The sequence below is a fragment of the Callospermophilus lateralis genome, chromosome 7 (assembly GCF_048772815.1).
Source record: "Callospermophilus lateralis isolate mCalLat2 chromosome 7, mCalLat2.hap1, whole genome shotgun sequence".
NCBI lineage: Eukaryota > Metazoa > Chordata > Mammalia > Rodentia > Sciuridae > Callospermophilus > Callospermophilus lateralis.
The window spans coordinates 13,282,957-13,300,543 of NC_135311.1; the positions used below are offsets into that span (position 1 = coordinate 13,282,957).

Here is a 17,587-nt window from a genome sequence, read left to right on the forward strand (position 1 = left end):
TCCGGCTTGCGCAGCTCAGCCCACGCCTTGCGTCACGTCCGGTCTAGGAGTTACCGCCCACTCCTCCGGCGCTGCTGGCTGCAGGACGTTCTTCGGGTCCGCTCCTGCATGGTTTTGACTCTACCTTCATGTAGGACTTACTCCCAGTGCCGACCGTAGCAGTGAATTCCACCTGCGGTGCTTTAACTTGTGCAACCGAGATTTCTGCCCCAAGGAGAGGCTGGGAAGGACGCGCTAACTGGAGGGTGGGGGTGCGAGTCGGGGGATCAGATCCTCTGCCCCTTGCCTACCTCCGGGTGGGCAGCGGGGCGGGGGGGTTGGGGGAGGACTAAGGAGGGTGAACTTCCCTTCAGAGGTTCCGGGTGAATGTGCTTTGAAATAGTAAAACTGTGCATAGTCGAGAACAGAGATTTGGGAAAACTACAAAAGTTTCCCCTAGATGACATTTTCTTTGGAGGGGGGCGGTAACCGGGGATTGAACTCAGGGTCACTCGACCTTAGAGCCACATCCCCATCCCTATTTTGTATTTTATTTAGAGACAGGGTCTTACCGAGCTCCTTAGCGCCGTACTTTTTTTTTTTTTTGCTGAGGCTGGCTTTGAACTCGTGATCCTCCTGCCTCAGCCTCCCCAGCCTCTGGGGATTACAGGCTTGTGCCCGGCTCTGAGATGACTTTTGATCTGCGGAAACGTTTGGCAGAGGAAAAGGGCTTCAGTTTAACGTGAGATCACTGGAAGTTGAGTTATTCAAGCGCCATCAAAGAACCCTACTTGATCTTTCCACTTTATGAACTCTTTCCATAGTCCGTAATTACTTACAGTAAAAAAGTGTTTTTGAAGACATGGGTGATTTTTTACTGGCAGGGCCCTGATTCACCTTAACAGTATGAAGGGTAGATGCCAGAGAATCCTAGAAATGTATTGCATGAATAAGTGTTGGTGTCCTGATTTTTCACCTTCCTCTCTCAGGCTGGGCTTCATCACCGTACGTCATCACCAGTTCCTGTCCCTTCTGCGTCCCGGACTTTGGATATCTCGATTCTCAGGACTTTGTGCCCAGCCCAGGTAACATGTTTTATTGTATCCTTACTGCCCGGCACAAAGTAGATGCTCACATTCAGTTTGTTAACTGAATGGTGGGGAGCAGAGGTGTCAAGACATCCAAAACACATTCAACTGGGGAGCTCCCTTATCCCTAGGTTAGTATGCCCTATAAGAGCAGAATCAAAACGAAGTCAGGCCTGTTAGGGTGATGCACATCTGTAACAGCAGTGGCTTGGGAGGCTGAGGATGTGGCTAAGTGGTTAAGTGACCCTTGGTTCAATCCTTGGTACCAAAAAAAGAAAAAAAGCCTTCCTGCCTCCCCACATAAGTCATTAAACTTGAGTTTCCCCCCTGCTAGGAAATCTGATCCTGTCTGTGTCATTCACAGACCCAGGCCCATGGCCAACTCCTCTTCTTCCTGGGAATTGCCCCTGGTGGCTGTGTGCCAGGTAACATCTACACCAGATAAGCAACAGAACTTCAAAACATGTGCTGAGCTGGTTCGAGAAGCTGCCAGACTGGGTGCTTGTTTGGCTTTCCTGCCTGAGGCATTTGATTACATTGCTCGAGACCCTGCAGAGTCTCTACGCCTGTCTGAACCTTTGAGTGGGAACCTTCTGGGAGAATACACCCAGCTTGCCAGGTATCGGGAAAGTGGGAGGGAGAGGTAGAATCTTCCATAGACAGTGTTCTTGGATTGCCAGATGTGAGAGTAGGGCCTTGAGAAGAGTTGTCAGTCTCCCCTCCCCCCAGGGAATGTGGAATCTGGCTGTCCTTGGGTGGTTTCCATGAGCGTGGCCAAGACTGGGAGCAGACTCAGAAAATCTACAATTGTCATGTGCTTCTGAACAGCAAGGGTGAGATCTCATAAACCTTTAGCCTGCCTCTTCCCAGGCTCTTCTATCTAAACCCAAATTCTTCAGATTTGTTTTGTACTATCTCCTCCTTGAGAGGAGCAGCTAACTTGGGCTTCTAGAGTACCACCACTGAGAATTTCTTCTCCCTCTTACTCTAGGATCAATAGTGGCCACCTATAGGAAGACACATCTGTGTGATATAGAGATTCCAGGGCAGGAGCCTATGCGGGAAAGCAATTCTACCCTGCCTGGGCCCAGTCTTGAGTCACCTGTCAGCACACCAGCAGGCAAGGTAAGAGTCATGAGATGGAAGTGGAAGGAGAAAAAAGGGAATAGGAATACATTGAAGTAGTATAATGGCATATAGAAACCCCTGAGGAGTGGGGTAATGGAGGTACTACAAGCTATGACAAAAAGGACAAGGAGGCTAAGTATTCTCTTTTTCATTTCAGATTGGTCTAGCTGTCTGCTATGACATGCGGTTCCCAGAACTCTCTCTGGCATTGGCTCAAGCTGGAGCAGAAATACTCACCTACCCTTCAGCTTTTGGATCTGTTACAGGCCCTGCCCACTGGGAGGTAAGAGGACACCTCTTCAAAACTTTAGGGTTTTTTTTTTTTTTTTTTTTTTTTTTTTTTTTTTTTTTTTTTAGTATCAGGGATTGAACCCATAGGTGCTTAACCACTCTGCCACATCCCCAGCCCTTTTTATTTTTTAAGACAGTATCTTACTAAGTTGCTGAGACTGGCTTCAAACCTGCAATGATCTGCCTCAGTCTCCTGAGTTGCTGGGGTTACAGGCATGCACCATTGTCTTGCTAAGTTGACTAGGGCCTTACTAATTTGCTGAGTTTTGAACTTGGGATACTCCTGCTTCAGCCTCCCAAATCCCTGGGATTACAGGTTTGTATCACCACACCTGGCAAGGGCCTTCTTTTAACCTCATTCTCCTTTAGCCTAACTAGTTGAAAGATTTTTCTTCCCATTCCCACCTAGTGGGAAAATTCATTTTTTAGATAGTTCCCTTTCACATTATCATACAGTTAATTTGGTATTGGTAAATCATTGCTAATTAATTATCAGAATGGTTACAATGTGCATAGCCAGTAACACTTGCCTGTAATCCTAACTACTTGGGAAGCTAAGGCAGGAGGATTGCAAGTCTGAGGCCAGTCTCTGCAACTTACAAAACAGGAACCCATCTCAAAATTTTAAAAGGCTGGGGATGTACTCAGTGGTAAAGAATCCGGGGTTCAGTCCCCAGTACCAAAATAAAATGGTTTTAATGAGTAGATCAGCCTGTAACATTCATTTCTTATCACTTCCCTAGTAGCTGCTACATGTACTTAACACATATCTCATCCTCAGGTATTGCTTCGGGCCCGTGCCATTGAAACTCAGTGCTACGTTGTGGCAGCTGCACAGTGTGGACGCCACCATGAGAAAAGAGCAAGTTATGGCCACAGCATGGTGGTAGACCCCTGGGGAACAGTGGTGGCCCGCTGCTCTGAAGGGCCAGGACTCTGCCTTGCCCGAATTGACCTCAACTTTTTGCAAAAGTTGCGCCAGCATCTGCCTGTGTTCCAGCATCGTAGGCCTGACCTCTATGGCAATTTGGGTCACCCACAGTCTTAAGTTTTGACTTTCATGAATTCAGACAGGCAGATACATACACACACACATACACCCCACCACATTGTGAGGTGATGCTACTGTGATTTGTAAGGAGGATCCAAGCACAGCTTCCTTCACTTGGAGAACCTTGATTCTCAATAGAACACAGAATCAAATTCTTGGTAAAGAAGAAACTTTCACCTGAGCTGAGATTTCATTTTCAGAAAAATGGAATTTTATATAGTCACTGTTTATTTCATGAAAACTGAAATTATGCTGAGGACTGAGCAGCACTGGCATTGAAAAAATAATAATAATCATAAAGTCTGTGTCTGGACATCTCCTTTAGGAGCTGGAAGGAGAGGTGGTATTGTACCTACTGGATTAGGCTTGAGTTCTGGACCTCCTGGCTCATTCAGCTTGCCTCCCTACCTAAAAAAGTGCAACACTCAGTGCATATCCCAGCCCCATTCTCCCAAGCATGGGAGTGGGAGTAAGGGTAGAGGAGGGGAGAGGAAAAAGGAGGAATTCACTTTCTCCTAAGGTGCCCTTTGCCCAAGCCAGAAAAAACCAAAGGGGAAAAGGGCTGCAGGGTATGTTATTTATTTTCACTTTAACATGGAAGGAAAGTATCACACTCCCCCTTCCCCTTTCCAGGGGGAGTGTATATTAATCAGCAGCCTCTTCTCTATCCACCTTGTGTATGAGTGTGTTCACACACATCACAATTAAGAGGGGTGATCAGGCTGACCCAGTCCTCTTATCTGTTACTCCCTTGAAGAGGATTTAACAAAGGGGGAAAAAGGAAGGACCACACCAGGCAGCAGTTTCAAGCCATGGAATGGAGAAAAGAAGGCAGAGAGGAGCAGCACCAGAGGCCAGGAGAGAGTGGAGGAAAGGGCCACAGTTTCTTCTTTTTTAAAAAAAATTCTATAATTTGGAAGAGGGTGGTGATTAAGTTCCAAAATACACTTCAGAGTCCCACCTTCCACATAGCTCCCTTACTCGCAGCCCTTTGGTTTTTCAGACAAAATTTAAGAGCCCTCATAAAGCCAGAAGTATTGATAACCCCTCAGTGCACCCAAAATCAGTGTTCACTTCAGTCCCTTACAAAGACTGTTCTATAGGCTTCGCTTCTCCCTATACATTTGTCTTACGGCTCAGTGGTAAGGTGGCTGTAGAGACACACATTAGGGGGTAAGTGAAAACAGAAAACAAAGGGGAAGCCCAGGCACATGGGTGCAGGGAGGGATGGGGAACACCACTTCCATTTTCCTTTGTCTTAAAAAAAAAAAAAAAAAAAAAAAAAGGCAGGGGTGTGATTGGTTGGAAGGGTAGAGAACAAACCCCAGAACAGTATGTAAGCTCCAGAGGTGGGTGGTGGGAACAGTCCCCAAAGAAGAAGGGGAAAAGGTCAGGGTAATGCTTGCAGCATCAAGTTCCTCAGGAGTTTCTGTCGTCCCAGCTCATAGTCCTCCTCGTCCACATTCACCAGCAGCTTGATGGCTTCATGGCCCACAGCTTGCTTGAGGGAGTCTGTGATGAAGACACCTTTAAGTGCCTCTAGTAATGAGCCATTTATGTAGTCGCGCCAGAATGCATCGAGGTAGGTGAGCTCAGAGAACTTGATGTCACAGATGATGGAGCCCAGGTCCCGGGATTTGAGGATGGTGTTAGCCTGGTTAAAGCGTTCAAACTGGCGCTCAAGTGGGTCCTGCTTGTTAGAGAAGACATTGCCCTGCAGAGCAGTCTCATGCTGGCAGTATTCAGCCCGAACCCGCAGTCTGATGTCTGTGGGAAAGAAAATACAGAGCAGAAGAGGTTACAAGTGAGTTGGGAGTTTACAACTTAAGTTTGAAAAGCTGAATGGGGCAAAGCAGGGAACGTCGTCACCTGATAGCTTCTCTATTTTCCCCAAGACAATTTCTTTTCTATGCATCTCTGAAATTCTTGTGTGATTTTATAGGTTCCCTTAAATGGGATATGCCCAGGTCACCATCATCTCCCATCACTCACAAACAGCACTATGCTTATGAGATATTTTTCTAATTAGCATAAAGGTTCATTTTAATTATCTTGATTGGTTCATCCTACAATAAGGGTGTCATATCAGCATCTCTTTGATCTACTGTTAAATAAAAAGTTAAAATGTACCCTGCTGGGCTGGGGATATAGCTCAGTTGGTAAAGTGCTCGCCATACAAAAGGCCCTGGGTTTAATCCTCAGCACCAAAAAAAAAAAACTTTTATTTTTTATATATATATATATATATATCTCCACAAAAATAGAGTTCTTCCACAGACTAAATCACTCAGTCTCACTTTGTGCCAACAATCAAAGTGAACCTTGCAGCTGGCATGGTGGCACACACCTGTAATCCCAGTGACTGAGGATTGCAAATTCGAATGCCATCCTGGGCAACTCAGCGAGACCCTATCTCAAAAAAATAAAAGAGCAGGGCATGTAGTGCACTGGTAGAATACCCCTGGGTTCAATCCCTAGTACCAGGAGAAGAAAATGTAAGCCTTGCATTAATAACACTATTTATTTTCCCTCAAGTCTACTCTACCTCTGGAACCCTTAAACTTCCTCACCACATGTCTGCTTTTCCTTGGGATCAGGTGTCACTGACTTCCGGCGTTTTCGCTGACTCCCAAGTGTGGCTCTCCCTCGGGCTGGCCGCTTGCTACACATCTGAGGACCCGAAGTCGGGCAGCACACCACAGGATAGTGGGGAGGCACTGACAAGAATGCAAAAGAGAAGAAAAAATAAGTTAAAGGCAGAAATTGACTCTTGGAATGCAGAAGGAATCATGTAGACTTATCAGCATCAATAATGTGACCTGAAAGGAGGATACATGAAAGCAACACAAGACCAAGGTGAAATATTAACAGCTCACCTGAATTTTCATAGGACTAGATGTGGAGGGACAGCATCCTTTCATTTAAGCTGGCAAAGCCAGGAATGTGAAGGGATCAGTGTCCTCTTGCTTGATTATGGAATCAGAAGGAGTAATATCTTCTCACCTGTTTTAGGGGGCTGGGGAGGCCTCGGTTCTGGATCACTGAGGGCTCTGGGGGTCACATATCGAATTGATGTCTCCTCCAGATACTTGTCTACAAGATCAGGGCACACTGTAGGGAAAGAAGAAAACATTCAGGAAAAAGTACACCCTTCCCTTCTCCCAATGGGCCTCAAAACTGATTCTCCTAGGAACTCCCCAGGGTCAAAGCCTCCCTCTTTGACTCTTATGCTGTTCACTCCTGTTTTTCTACAACTCTTTCTGATTCCACTGCCCTCACCCCTAATAAACCCTTACCAGCCCGTCTCTTCTTGAGGGTGACATAGGGAAGCAGGTCATGGCGAGTGATGATGCGCAGCAGCTGCAGCACCTGGCGGAAGTTACTCTCGTCGCAGCGTCCCTGGCGCTCCAGTGCCAATAAGAAATCACGTCCATTTCGAATGAGTCCACGTTCATGGTCATCAATGACATCAACAAAGAGGAAGGAAAGCACGCGCACATCTCTGTGTGTCAGGTGGGTGCCCACAATGTCAAACATGCGGTGTAGACTATATAGCCCATGCTCCTGCTCACCATGTTCTTCTGGCCACACCTGGCTTGCCCGCCTCTTTAGGCCCGCCATGATGGGGGCTCAGGAACACAGTGCTTTCCAGAATCCCTGTTCAACAGCTGGTATTCCCAGTATACTGTAATGATAGAGCAAGAACCTGTGAGCCATTCAATGGGAGGAACTAGTTTTTTCATCCCTATATTCCCAGTGCCTAACATGATTTCTGGCACAGTATACTGCTTAATACATGTTTATTAACTATTTTTAAAGTGTTTATTAAAAATAAACAGTAGGTGGGTATGGTGGTGCACACCTGTGATCCAGCTATTCAAGAGACTGAGGCAGGAAGATCACAAATTCCAGGCCATTCTGTGCAACTTGTCAAGACTCTGCCTCAAAAGAAAAAAGTCTGGTGATGAAGTTCAGGAGCAGAGCGCTCCTGGGTTCAATCCCAGTCCAAAAATAAAGAATAAATAAATCCTAGAGCTCTCCATACTCAACAGATGATGCTGAGTCCAGATCATTTTTTATATAATTTTTAAACATTTATTTTTTAGTTATAGGTGGACACAATATCTTTATTTTTAAATAGTGCTGAGGATCGAACCCAGTGCCTCACACATGCACAGGAGAGCACTCTACCTCTGAGCCACCACCCCAGCCCGAGTCCAGATCTTACTGGAGAAATAGTCTCTTACCCTGAGAATGTCTATGCAATTTTAATACTACATATTCAGCAAAAGTTACTACTACATATTACCCTGAATGTACCTCTTGCCCCCAAACTCTGCTTTCCCCTCTCCTCAAACAGTTCACTTCTTCAACACAGGCAAAATCTATAAGTAGAGAATTAATTCTTAATTCTAATACAGAAACTGCATCAGATGAATAGGTAAACTGAAAATGTTTAGTATTAACTAGTTTAAATTATGACCATATTGTTTCATTAACAAGCTGTGGAGCTGGGTGGCAAGTCACTTATCAGAAAGTCTCAGTGCCTTCATCCTTAAAACAAGGATGAAAAAAAAAAAAACCCTCCTCAGAGTTGTTACCAATCCAATGAGAAAATAAATGTAAAATCACTCTGTAAACTTTATATTCCCATAATCTTCACATCGTTTGAATATACCCTTCTATTTTTGCTACCAACAATTTAACGCAGGGATGCTTTACCACTGAGCCTGCACATCCCCAGCTTTTTTTTTTTTTTTTTTGCTTTTTGCAGGGGGACAGGGTCTCACTAAATTGCTTAGGGACTCACTAAGTTGCTGAGACTGGCCTCAAACTTGTGATCCTCCTGCCTTGGCCTCCTGAGTTGCTGGGATTACCCAGCCTGGATATACCAACTTTTAACTTCTCATGGATGTCATTTACAAACCACATCCACTGACCAAACACAGCCCTATGTTCATTACATAATCTGGCATTTGATTCACAAAGTTCATCAGTCATCCTGGTTGATGTCAATGATGCAGTCATTAGCCAATCTTCCTGTCTAACAACTTTCACCTGCACTCTAGTCACTTCATACTTACTGCACTGCCAGAAGGTACCACCCAATACTATTGCACCCCTCTGACCACAAGCTCCAATCACCTAATCAGTTTCAATTTTAAATTCCTACTGAGACTACTACTTCCATTTTTTTTTTTTCTTTTGGTCCCAGGGATTGAACTTAGGGGCACTTAATCACTGAAGCACATCCCCAGTCCTTTTTATTTATTTTGAGAAGGGTCTTGCTAAATTGCTGAGGCTCGCCTTGAATTTATGATCCTCCTGCCTCAGTCTCCCAAGTCACTGGGATTACAAGCATGCACCACCTCATCCAGCTACTTCCTCTACCTTGTCATTTCTACCACCACTGCCATATTTCAGATTCCAATGGTCTCTCGCCTGGATCACTGCCTCTTTTTTTTTTTTTTTTTTTTTTTTGGTGGTGCTGGGGATCAAACCCAGGGCATTGTATATGTGAGGCAAGCACTCTACCAACTGAGCTATATTGCCATCACACCACACCCCAGCCTGATTACTGCCTCTTTTAAAAAGTTCTCCCTACCACTCATCTTTTTTCTTTCTTTTTTCAATGGTGGGGATCAAACACAGAGCCTTGTGCACGTTAGGCAAGTGCTCTACATTCAACCACACTTCTAGACCCCCAGACATCAAACTTAACCCACCTAAATTCATCTAATTGAGTTAGCTATCTAAAATGCACAACTGACTACATCATTTTCCTACTTAGGACTCATCTACAGCCTTCTCCTTACCTATAGGAAACCTCCAAATTCCTTTTACAGTATACCAAGCCACCCAAGATCAGGCTGACTTTTCTAACTTCATTTCCCACCACATTCCATTCCTCCTAGCCCACGTCCTGGGGATCAAACCCAGGGCCTCCAGCATGCTAGACAAGTGAGCCACACTCGCAGCATTTTTTTTTTTCCCCCCAAGGCTGGCCTTGAATTTGTGATTCTCCTGCCTCAGTCTCCTGGGTAGCTGAGATTACAGGCATACACCACCACAAAAACCCCCTTTTTAAATTTTTTATTTTGAGGCAGGGTCTCACTAAATTGCTGAGGTTGGTCTCAAACTCATGAGCCTCCTGCCTCAGCCTCCCAAGTCACTGAGATTACAGGTGTGCACCACTGCATCCAGATCCACTTTTTATTCTTTATCAGTTTTATTTTCCAGCATTATACATTTATGTGTTTATAGGTCACATACACTATGTAATTCATTTCTCTACACCTTTCTTCGGGTTATTCCCTTTGCCTAAATGCCCCTCACCCTTTATTCCACATAACCACTCTTTTTCAGATGGCTAACTCCTACTCCTACTGTAAAAGTCAGCTCAGATGCTACTTTCAAAATGCAATCTCTATACCCCCAAGCTGGGTTAAGTAGTCCTCTACTGTGCTCTTTTGGAACACTATGCATATTTCTTTTATATTTATTATCTCTTTAGATCCTGAGCAATTCATGGAGAGGGACTAAGTAAAATTCACCTTTATTTCTCTAGTGCCTCACAAAGGACAAAGCGTGGCATTTTTTGGAGCAATCTATTGTTGAACTGAATTGAATCTAATCTCTAAGAGATCACCACAAGCAATAACATTAAGAAACAAACTCACAAAAGTCCAAGAGTGAGAGAACCCCATTAAAAATAGACATGCATAACTCAGTTACCATGCAGACAGAACTGGCAGGCGGAGCTGCCTCTAGGTCAGAGAACTACCCACATCACACCACACCCTCTTCTCAACAATAAGATAGGCTGTTCTGTCCATTGTATACACCAAGAAACTGAGGCTAAACTAGAAAAGAGAATGAGGCCTGAGAGTATAATTCAGCAGCAGGGTACCTGCTCAGTATGAGGGGCTAGTCATGGTGGTACATATCTGTAGTCCAAGCAATTTAGGAGACTAAAGCAGGAGTATCGCAAGTTCAAAATCAGCCTTATAATTTGCCAAGACCCTGTCTCAAAGTAAAAAATAAAAAGGGCTGGGGATGTAGCTTAATAGTTAAGCGGCCCTGGGTTTGATCCCCAAAACCGAAAAAGAAAAGAATAAAATGATAAGCCACTTCATAAGAACCAAGCCAATGAGGACTCAAAAAAAGTAGAAGAGTTAGTAGGAAGGACCTGGTCCCTCTCCTTCAATAAATCAAAGATGGAAGCATAGAGAGCTTTATCCCCTTAAGAAAAGGGGAGGCCCATCCTTGAATCAACACCAGACCATGGGTTCTGGTATGTGGAAAGATATATAACCCATACATAGTTTGGAAAGCCCAGATGTTCCACCCAAAACATGGAAAAATAACTATTCAACAACAGACTGATTTCCCTCGTTTCTTCCTCTCGGTTTCACCTGCTGCTGTCACTGGGTACAAATGGAAGTGCTGTAGAAAAATAACTTCTTACTCATAACAGGCAACAGGAGAAAACTGAGCCTCCTAAGAGCCCGTGCAACTTCTGCAAGTTCCCTATCCCACCTGTTCCTTTGGGCCAGCTGTTGATTATGAGGATGGCAAAGAAAGTAGATGGGCAGGTTTCACATTCAACCAATCAGAAAAATAGGTTGCTCCAGGGTTCCCTAATTCAAAGTATCCTTAAACCCCACATATTTTGCCACTAGAAAACAGAGCAAAATATGACTGTGGTCCCAACCACACATCAACAGATACAACTCTACAATAGGCCTTAATCCCCTAAGAGTTAAATCTACATCTGAGGGGGTGGGGGATAGCCACCTTTAAGTGTTAGATCCTAGGCTGAATCAGTCAAGGTACCAGGAATCATCAGAACTTCTAGGTCAGTGGTTCTCAACCTGGGGCAAATTTGCACCCCCTGGGGGACATTTGGTAATGTCCGGAGACAATTCTAATTGTCATGTGTAGGGAACCAGCATGTAATCAGGCCAGGGATGCTGCTAAATATCCCATAATGCACAAGACAGTCCCCCACAACGAAGAATTATCTGGCTCAGAATGTCCATATCCATCTTTTCCAGGTAGAACATGATGAATGGTCAAAAAAATGCACATGACTTTCCACACTAGACTTGAGAAGGAAGCTGTTAAGTCCCTCCAACCCAAACCTATCAAACAATATTCCAGAATAAAAGAAAGGCCAGTCAAGCATAGGCTCATTTAACTCATAAATCCTACTAACACAAAGGAGTTCCATCCCACCCCAGCCCTGGCTCCTCTTTACAGCTGTTGTCATTCAGGTGAACTGCAGGGTAATGCTCTACTCCCTACTGCCCCATCCCAGAGGTCTACTCTGATCTAGTTCAATCTGGAGTTCTATGAGAATAAGAGAAATACAGCTGGGCATGGTGGCACACACCTGTAATCCCAAGGCAGGAAGATTCTAACTTCCATACCAGCCTTAGCAACACAGTGAGACCCTATCTCAAAATAAAAAATCAAATTTGGCTGGGGATATAACTCAGTGGTAAAGTGTCCCTGGATTCAATTCCCAATATCAAAGCGAGAAAAGATGTGGTGGGGGGGGGGGGGGCGGGCAGGAGAGAAGGCTGGAATATCCTCTTCAAGACACACACAAAGGATCCTGCTCTTCAGTCTCAGAGTCATTTTAAAGTTCTAAAATTAGACTCATAGTAGACCCTTCTGGTTAAGTTGCTGATCAGACTTATACTGCTTATTCAATGAAGCAAAACTTAGCAGAAGTGAAAGTTTCCCAAGGCCATGTCCTTGGGAGAAATGTCAGGAGGCTGGCATGCAGGCTAGTAGACATCCCTCCCCACCTAATTATCATCTGGGATTTTGAGTTAACTCACTCATCAACTCAGAAGGGGCCACAGGAATCTATCCAGCTTCAGGATTAAAAGAATGTGACCAACTTTCTCTTAAACCAAAATATACTCTGTGGCAGTAAAGCAAGGGAGCTCAGCTTAAAATATACAGATCCTAGATGAATGGTATCAGAGTAGTGAGGAGAATGGTCCCCTCCAGAGAATCATAAAGAACTTCAGTCTTGGTATCTGAAACATTGCCAGATGGATCCCACTGGCTGGGATACTAATATATGAGTTCCTCCCACTACATCTTCCCAATTCTTTTTTTTTTTTTTTTTTAAGCCATATATGTTATTTACCAAGAATAATTCTTTATTCTGATAAATTGTTATACTTCCCAGAGTTCTAGTGTGTACGTTTTTCTTTAGGAAGGTCCAAGTCAGTCAAGGGTCAACTGAGAGTCTATATGAATCTACAGGATTCCCCTCCTGACAGGTCATATTCTTTTGGGTTTCCATGTCCAAGCAATCCAGTCTCATCCCATCTAGGGATGATATCTGTACCTTTTGAGGTACTCTGACTTTCTCAGAGTCCTGAGAGGAAGAACATGTAGAAGAAGTAAAACAGTAATATCTTAAAAATGAAAATGGCAGTCTAGTTTCTTCTCAATAGAGATGATAGATGTAATTTCACAGATATCTGACTTTCAAAAGCCCTTAGGGGAAAGTCGTGTAGAAGAACTAAAAAGTGAATGATACCTTGAAGCTTGGAGTGAAATCTACATGGAAAATCTTAAAGATAGCAAAGAGTACATAGCTTTTTTTCTGGTGGGATTAGGAAAATGTAACCAAATATCTGGAAGTCAGGTTACATGGTATGTTTTCAAAAGAAGATTCCAGGAACTCTGAACAGCTAGGAGAGAGAGTAAGTTTATTAAGCAAGGAAGGTGCCTCAGGAACGCTCAAAGGGCAAAACATTATCAAAGTACTAGACCACAGCTTTCTATATGTTAAAAAAGTATTTTTCCAGAGCTGACCAAAATTACTAGATAATAAACCAAAACTGGGGGCTTGTCCCAAGACACCTAATTTCCCCTCTGTTTTTTCCTCCTAAACTCCAGTTAGCTGAAGAGATAGTGACTGGAACAGATTTTAATGTACTGTTGGGTGAGTGAAAACTCATTTTCCCTGGCATCTTCCCCACAACTGGGATCAACCCCAATACAATTCTATGGCATTTCCATTGTTTGAGAACAATAAAAAGTTCTAGACTTACCTCTGCAAGAAACTTAATTTCCGAAGTCTCTTCCTAGCACAAGTTTCAAAGCCAGCAGAAAAACAAAAACAAATAAGGGGGGAGTCAAATTTCAAGCTTTATTTTGAAATCTTGAAGGCCAATAGAGTTAGTCAATCTCAGTCTCAAAAACTCACAGAGAAGCCTAAAGCTATTTCAATCAAATTGATCCACTCCTAGATAAAGAAGAGAACTAACCCATAACAAAATCCCCAGGGCTCCCGCTCTCCTAGTCAATTCACAAAACAAACACCAACTTCAAGAATTCCTAGTCCCAATGGCTCATAGCAAATACAAATTCAGCAACTTCTGGGAAAACCCATTATTACGCTCTGATAACCTCCTCAATACCTTATTCCACCTATTTTGTTACCATATTAATGTTAATGTTGACTTTCATCTTTAGAGAATTGTGAGGAGAAAGTGGTTACAGCCCCCCCCCAAAAAAAAAGCACTCTCTTCCCATCACTTAACAGTCCAGAACTATCCTCCAAATTCTATTTTCCCCATTGCACACAAATACTGAGGCAGCATCCACTCACACATATACTTTTCAGCAGAGATCTTGTTTTGTTTTGAAGTATGCCTATTGACCCCCTCCCTTCTAGCACTTAAACACCAAAAAAAAAAAAAAAAGGGGGGGGTCTGGAAACTAAAGGGATCCTTTAATTGGCCTGTCTAGATGCCAGCTGTCTTTTCTGTCTTCCTCCTTAGACTTTCAGAGCCTTCACCTTAGCATGCAGGGCTCCAATACAGCCATATCTATTTCCCCATTCTTGTATTGCTAATTGTTAAAAACTATAAAAGTCCTTCACTCCTCCACACTCACTAGCAGTTTCCCCATTTTTCCTTCTTTTTGTAACTAGGAAAAACAAGGGAGCAATAAGGTAGGAACACTTTAGGAAAGCAAACCCAGTTGAACCCTCATTCAATCCCAGTTTTCAAAACCCACATGACCATTCCCTTTTGCCCTTCCCACCCCATTAAAAGCTAAGGGCCTGGCAATTGGAATTGGCTGCAACTGATGCTGCTTAACTATGCACTCTTCCTATCCACAGGGGAAAGGGAAACCCCGAACCTCTATCACCCGAGCAGCTCCCCTGTCCTATCTCTCATCCCAATCCCTTTCTTCCTAAACTTTCCTCCTACTCTCTCACTTTTTTTCTTTACCTCGGCACACCGACACTCTGTCCATTCCTTAAACCTTCGTTTTCTCCTTTTTTCACCCAAATTCTCCCCTAGGCCCTTCCCCCTCTCACTTCCAATTTAACACTTTCAAAACCTCCCTCCACAATGCCTCAAAAGTCCAATTCTCACCTCCCACCTCCTCTCAACAGCCCTCACAAAAGTCCAGTCCTCCCTCCAACCACATGCCACAAGCCCCCTTCCCCTTAAAACCCTCAGCCTCTCCCTCCAGCTCCTATACCCCTTTCTATCAGGCCAGATCGCGGCTCCACTCCCCACCTCGGCCTCTCTAATACCCCTGGCCTGGCCCAGTCCGGGCCCTTGTTTACGCCCCGCCCCATGTTCCCACTCCTGCGCCTCGACCCCTGCCCTCTCCCACAGTTGCCATCTCCCCTGCACGCCCCCCTCGGCTGCTCCCCTCCCCCACCTGGTAGCGTCCCGTCACCTCCCTCTCTGGAGGTTCTCAAGCTGGACGTCGCCACCGCCTCCCCCTCCACTTTCCTTCCCCAAACCCTTAGCGGCCCCGCCCGGCCCCGCCCCGTCCCGCTCGACTCCCCCTCCCCACTCCGGCCGCCCCTCCGCCTCACTCTCGGCTCAGGTTCGGCGCCGCCATGTTGGATCCATCCGCGCCGCTCTCCCGGGCCTGTCTCACGGCGCCGCATCCGGGCTTCAGCCACCGCCGCCGCCGCCGCGGGCGTGGGGGAGGGGAGAGACGGGCGGGGGTGGTTGCATCCTGAACAGCGCCTCCCGGAACCTGGCCGGTTAGTGGCGGCTTCGAGACCATAGTGAGGCATGAGCCAGAGCAGCCATACTAGGTGAGGGCAGCCTGGCAGAGGCATTAAGCGGGAAGTAGATAGCTTCACGTTCGGAGGAGAGAATAGACACTGGCAGCCATCTTACTTTGGGGCAAGCTGGCAACGCAGGTTTTTCTTGACGACGGCTTTGGGGCGGTAGTAAAGGGAGGGGAACTGTAGCATTCTTGAGTATGGAAACATTGGTGGCGCCCGAGCTGGCTGGTGTGGACTTCGAGACCCACTGAAAGACTGGGACTGGCAGCCATGACACATAAGGGCGGAATAGCACGGGGGTTGGATTGCCTCGTGAACTCGGGTGAAAGGTCAAGATCTGGATTTGACCTTTGCTCTGAACTTCCTGGTCACCCGGACGTTCTGTAAACCCGGACTGTAGCAGAAAGCGCAGCCCAGACGCGCTCGGAATTCATTCTTTCATCATTTGCCTTTTGAACACCCGCTTCCTGTAAGGAAGTGTCGCCTGAGCCGAATGGTGAAGGACTGTTGGAAATTGATTGGGGTAGTCGGGCAGCGTCGGGGGGAGGTGGCGCAGGTACGTTCTGCACCTGCCCACAGCCTGCTAGGGCTAAAGGAAGAAGCACTAAGGGCCTGGGGATATAGCTCAGTTGGTTGTGTGCTTACCTCGCATGCACGAGGCCCTGGGTTCAATTCTCAGCACCACCACCTAAAAAAAAAAAAAAAGGAAAGGGAGGGACTAGATTACACAAGGCCTTATAAGTTGATTTTGCCCTAAGGGCGATGAAGAGCCTTTGAAGGGTCCTTGGAGGGGGTGACCAGTTATATTTGGATTTTAGAAAAATCACTGTTTGCCTGTGCGGGAATGGTGAGTCGAGTCTGCAGTCCCAGCTACTCGGGAAGCTGAGGAAGGAGGATCCCTTGAGCCCAGGAGTTGAAAGTCATCTGAGTTTTAAAAAAGTGGTGTAGGGGGTGCTAGTGTGTAGGTTAGCATATGTGAGGCTTTGGGTTCAATCCTCAGCGTCAAAATCAAAAACAAAACAGGCTTGCAATGCGAATGATGGGGTGTAGGAGAAAAGTTACAAGTGAAGAGAATAATAGTACTGTGTCCTAAAAAAAAAAAAAAGTGTAGTGTGGATATATATATTGGATTGGAGAATAAATGTTACGACTTGAACAAATGGATAATAATAATTCCATTTTCCTTTTAGTTTGGAGTGCTAGAATGACTTTTACGTGCTTGTGGGCTATCCATTAGACCCAAAAGGTTTGAGATGTATTTGTGTGCATATAGATAGCTGTTTGAGCCACGGGAGTGGATAAGATAATCTAGAGAGAAGAATACATGCATTTGAGGGATGTGTTGAGGGAAGAAAGCTGAAGAGAGTACACTGAGAAGAGGCAAAAATAGGAAAAGAAGAAAACCGGCAGAGTGTCTAGCAATCTTGTCAGTGTGTTAAAAGTAACAGAAAAAAAAATAGTAATAATAAAGCAACAGAAGCAGGAGAGAGTGGTGTGCACCCGTAATCATAGCAATTTGGGAGTCTGAGGCAGGAGGATCACAAGTTGAAGGCTACAGCCTCAGCAACTTAGACCCCTGTCTCTAAATAAATACAAAGGGCTAGGGTACAGCTCAGTAAGAGAGCACCCCTGGGTTAAATCTCCAGTGCCACAGCCGAAAAAGAAAAAAATCAGGTAGACTAAAATGTGTTCATTGAATTATACAACAAGGTTATTTAATAAATTAGGAGAAAGCTATTTTATAGATATGTGGGATAGAGACAAGATTGAACTGGGAAGACACAGTGTATACACACAGTTTTTCATGATACTGTGAAAAGGAGGGTAGCTGTAGGATGTTGCAGGAAGAATAATTCCAAAAACAAAGGACTTTTAGGTAACTGTGAGACAGTTAGATGGAAATGTCCTAAGAGCAGTTGAATATATAGATTTAAAACTTAGAGGGGGCTGGGGATGTGGCTCAAGCGGTAGCGCGCT

At 45.0% G+C, this 17,587-nt stretch overlaps 2 protein-coding genes across 10 annotated transcripts; one reads left to right on the forward strand and one right to left on the reverse strand.

Moving 5' to 3' along the window:
• The first annotated feature begins 38 nt into the window (after nucleotides 1-38).
• Nit1 (nitrilase 1) lies at nucleotides 39-3,842 on the forward strand. 7 transcript variants are annotated; one of them, XM_076862705.1, is made up of 7 exons: nucleotides 39-96; nucleotides 969-1,064; nucleotides 1,402-1,686; nucleotides 1,797-1,900; nucleotides 2,059-2,192; nucleotides 2,353-2,478; nucleotides 3,268-3,842. In XM_076862705.1, exons 3-7 carry the CDS (start codon nucleotides 1,442-1,444, stop codon nucleotides 3,532-3,534), a joined length of 876 nt encoding a protein of 291 aa, XP_076718820.1. In that variant the 5' UTR covers nucleotides 39-96; nucleotides 969-1,064; nucleotides 1,402-1,441; the 3' UTR covers nucleotides 3,535-3,842. The 7 variants fall into 7 exon arrangements, with proteins under 7 accessions (XP_076718820.1, XP_076718816.1, XP_076718819.1 ...); XM_076862701.1 differs by having other exon boundaries at nucleotides 49-130; XM_076862704.1 differs by having other exon boundaries at nucleotides 95-177; nucleotides 1,432-1,686.
• Nucleotides 3,843-4,802: 960 nt separating this feature from the next.
• Nucleotides 4,803-15,695, reverse strand: Dedd (death effector domain containing). 3 transcript variants are annotated; one of them, XM_076862706.1, is made up of 6 exons: nucleotides 15,410-15,695; nucleotides 13,620-13,652; nucleotides 6,834-7,222; nucleotides 6,541-6,648; nucleotides 6,108-6,254; nucleotides 4,803-5,304 (listed from the first exon to the last, which is right to left on the reverse strand). In XM_076862706.1, exons 3-6 carry the CDS (start codon nucleotides 7,156-7,158, stop codon nucleotides 4,928-4,930), a joined length of 957 nt encoding a protein of 318 aa, XP_076718821.1. In that variant the 5' UTR covers nucleotides 7,159-7,222; nucleotides 13,620-13,652; nucleotides 15,410-15,695; the 3' UTR covers nucleotides 4,803-4,927. The 3 variants fall into 3 exon arrangements, with proteins under 3 accessions (XP_076718821.1, XP_076718824.1, XP_076718822.1); XM_076862709.1 differs by lacking the exon at nucleotides 13,620-13,652; XM_076862707.1 differs by lacking the exon at nucleotides 15,410-15,695 and having other exon boundaries at nucleotides 13,620-15,003.
• Between the last annotated feature and the right edge of the window lie 1,892 nt (nucleotides 15,696-17,587).

Bases quoted from the DNA above. Each gene is read 5' to 3' on its own strand.
- Nit1 (XM_076862699.1), top strand. From the start codon at position 669: ATGACTTTTGATCTGCGGAAACGTTTGGCAGAGGAAAAGGGCTTCAGT. The intron at 722-968 runs GTGAGATCACTG...TTCCTCTCTCAG, and splicing joins GAAAAGGGCTTCAGTTTAAC to GCTGGGCTTCATCACCGTAC. The intron at 1,901-2,058 runs GTGAGATCTCAT...CTCTTACTCTAG, and splicing joins TGTGCTTCTGAACAGCAAGG to GATCAATAGTGGCCACCTAT.
- Dedd (XM_076862709.1), bottom strand. From the start codon at position 7,158: ATGGCGGGCCTAAAGAGGCGGGCAAGCCAGGTGTGGCCAGAAGAACAT. The intron at 6,649-6,833 runs GTAAGGGTTTAT...CTTTCCCTACAG, and splicing joins CCTCAAGAAGAGACGGGCTG to TGTGCCCTGATCTTGTAGAC. The intron at 6,255-6,540 runs GTGAGAAGATAT...CATTCTTGTCAG, and splicing joins TCCCCAGCCCCCTAAAACAG to TGCCTCCCCACTATCCTGTG.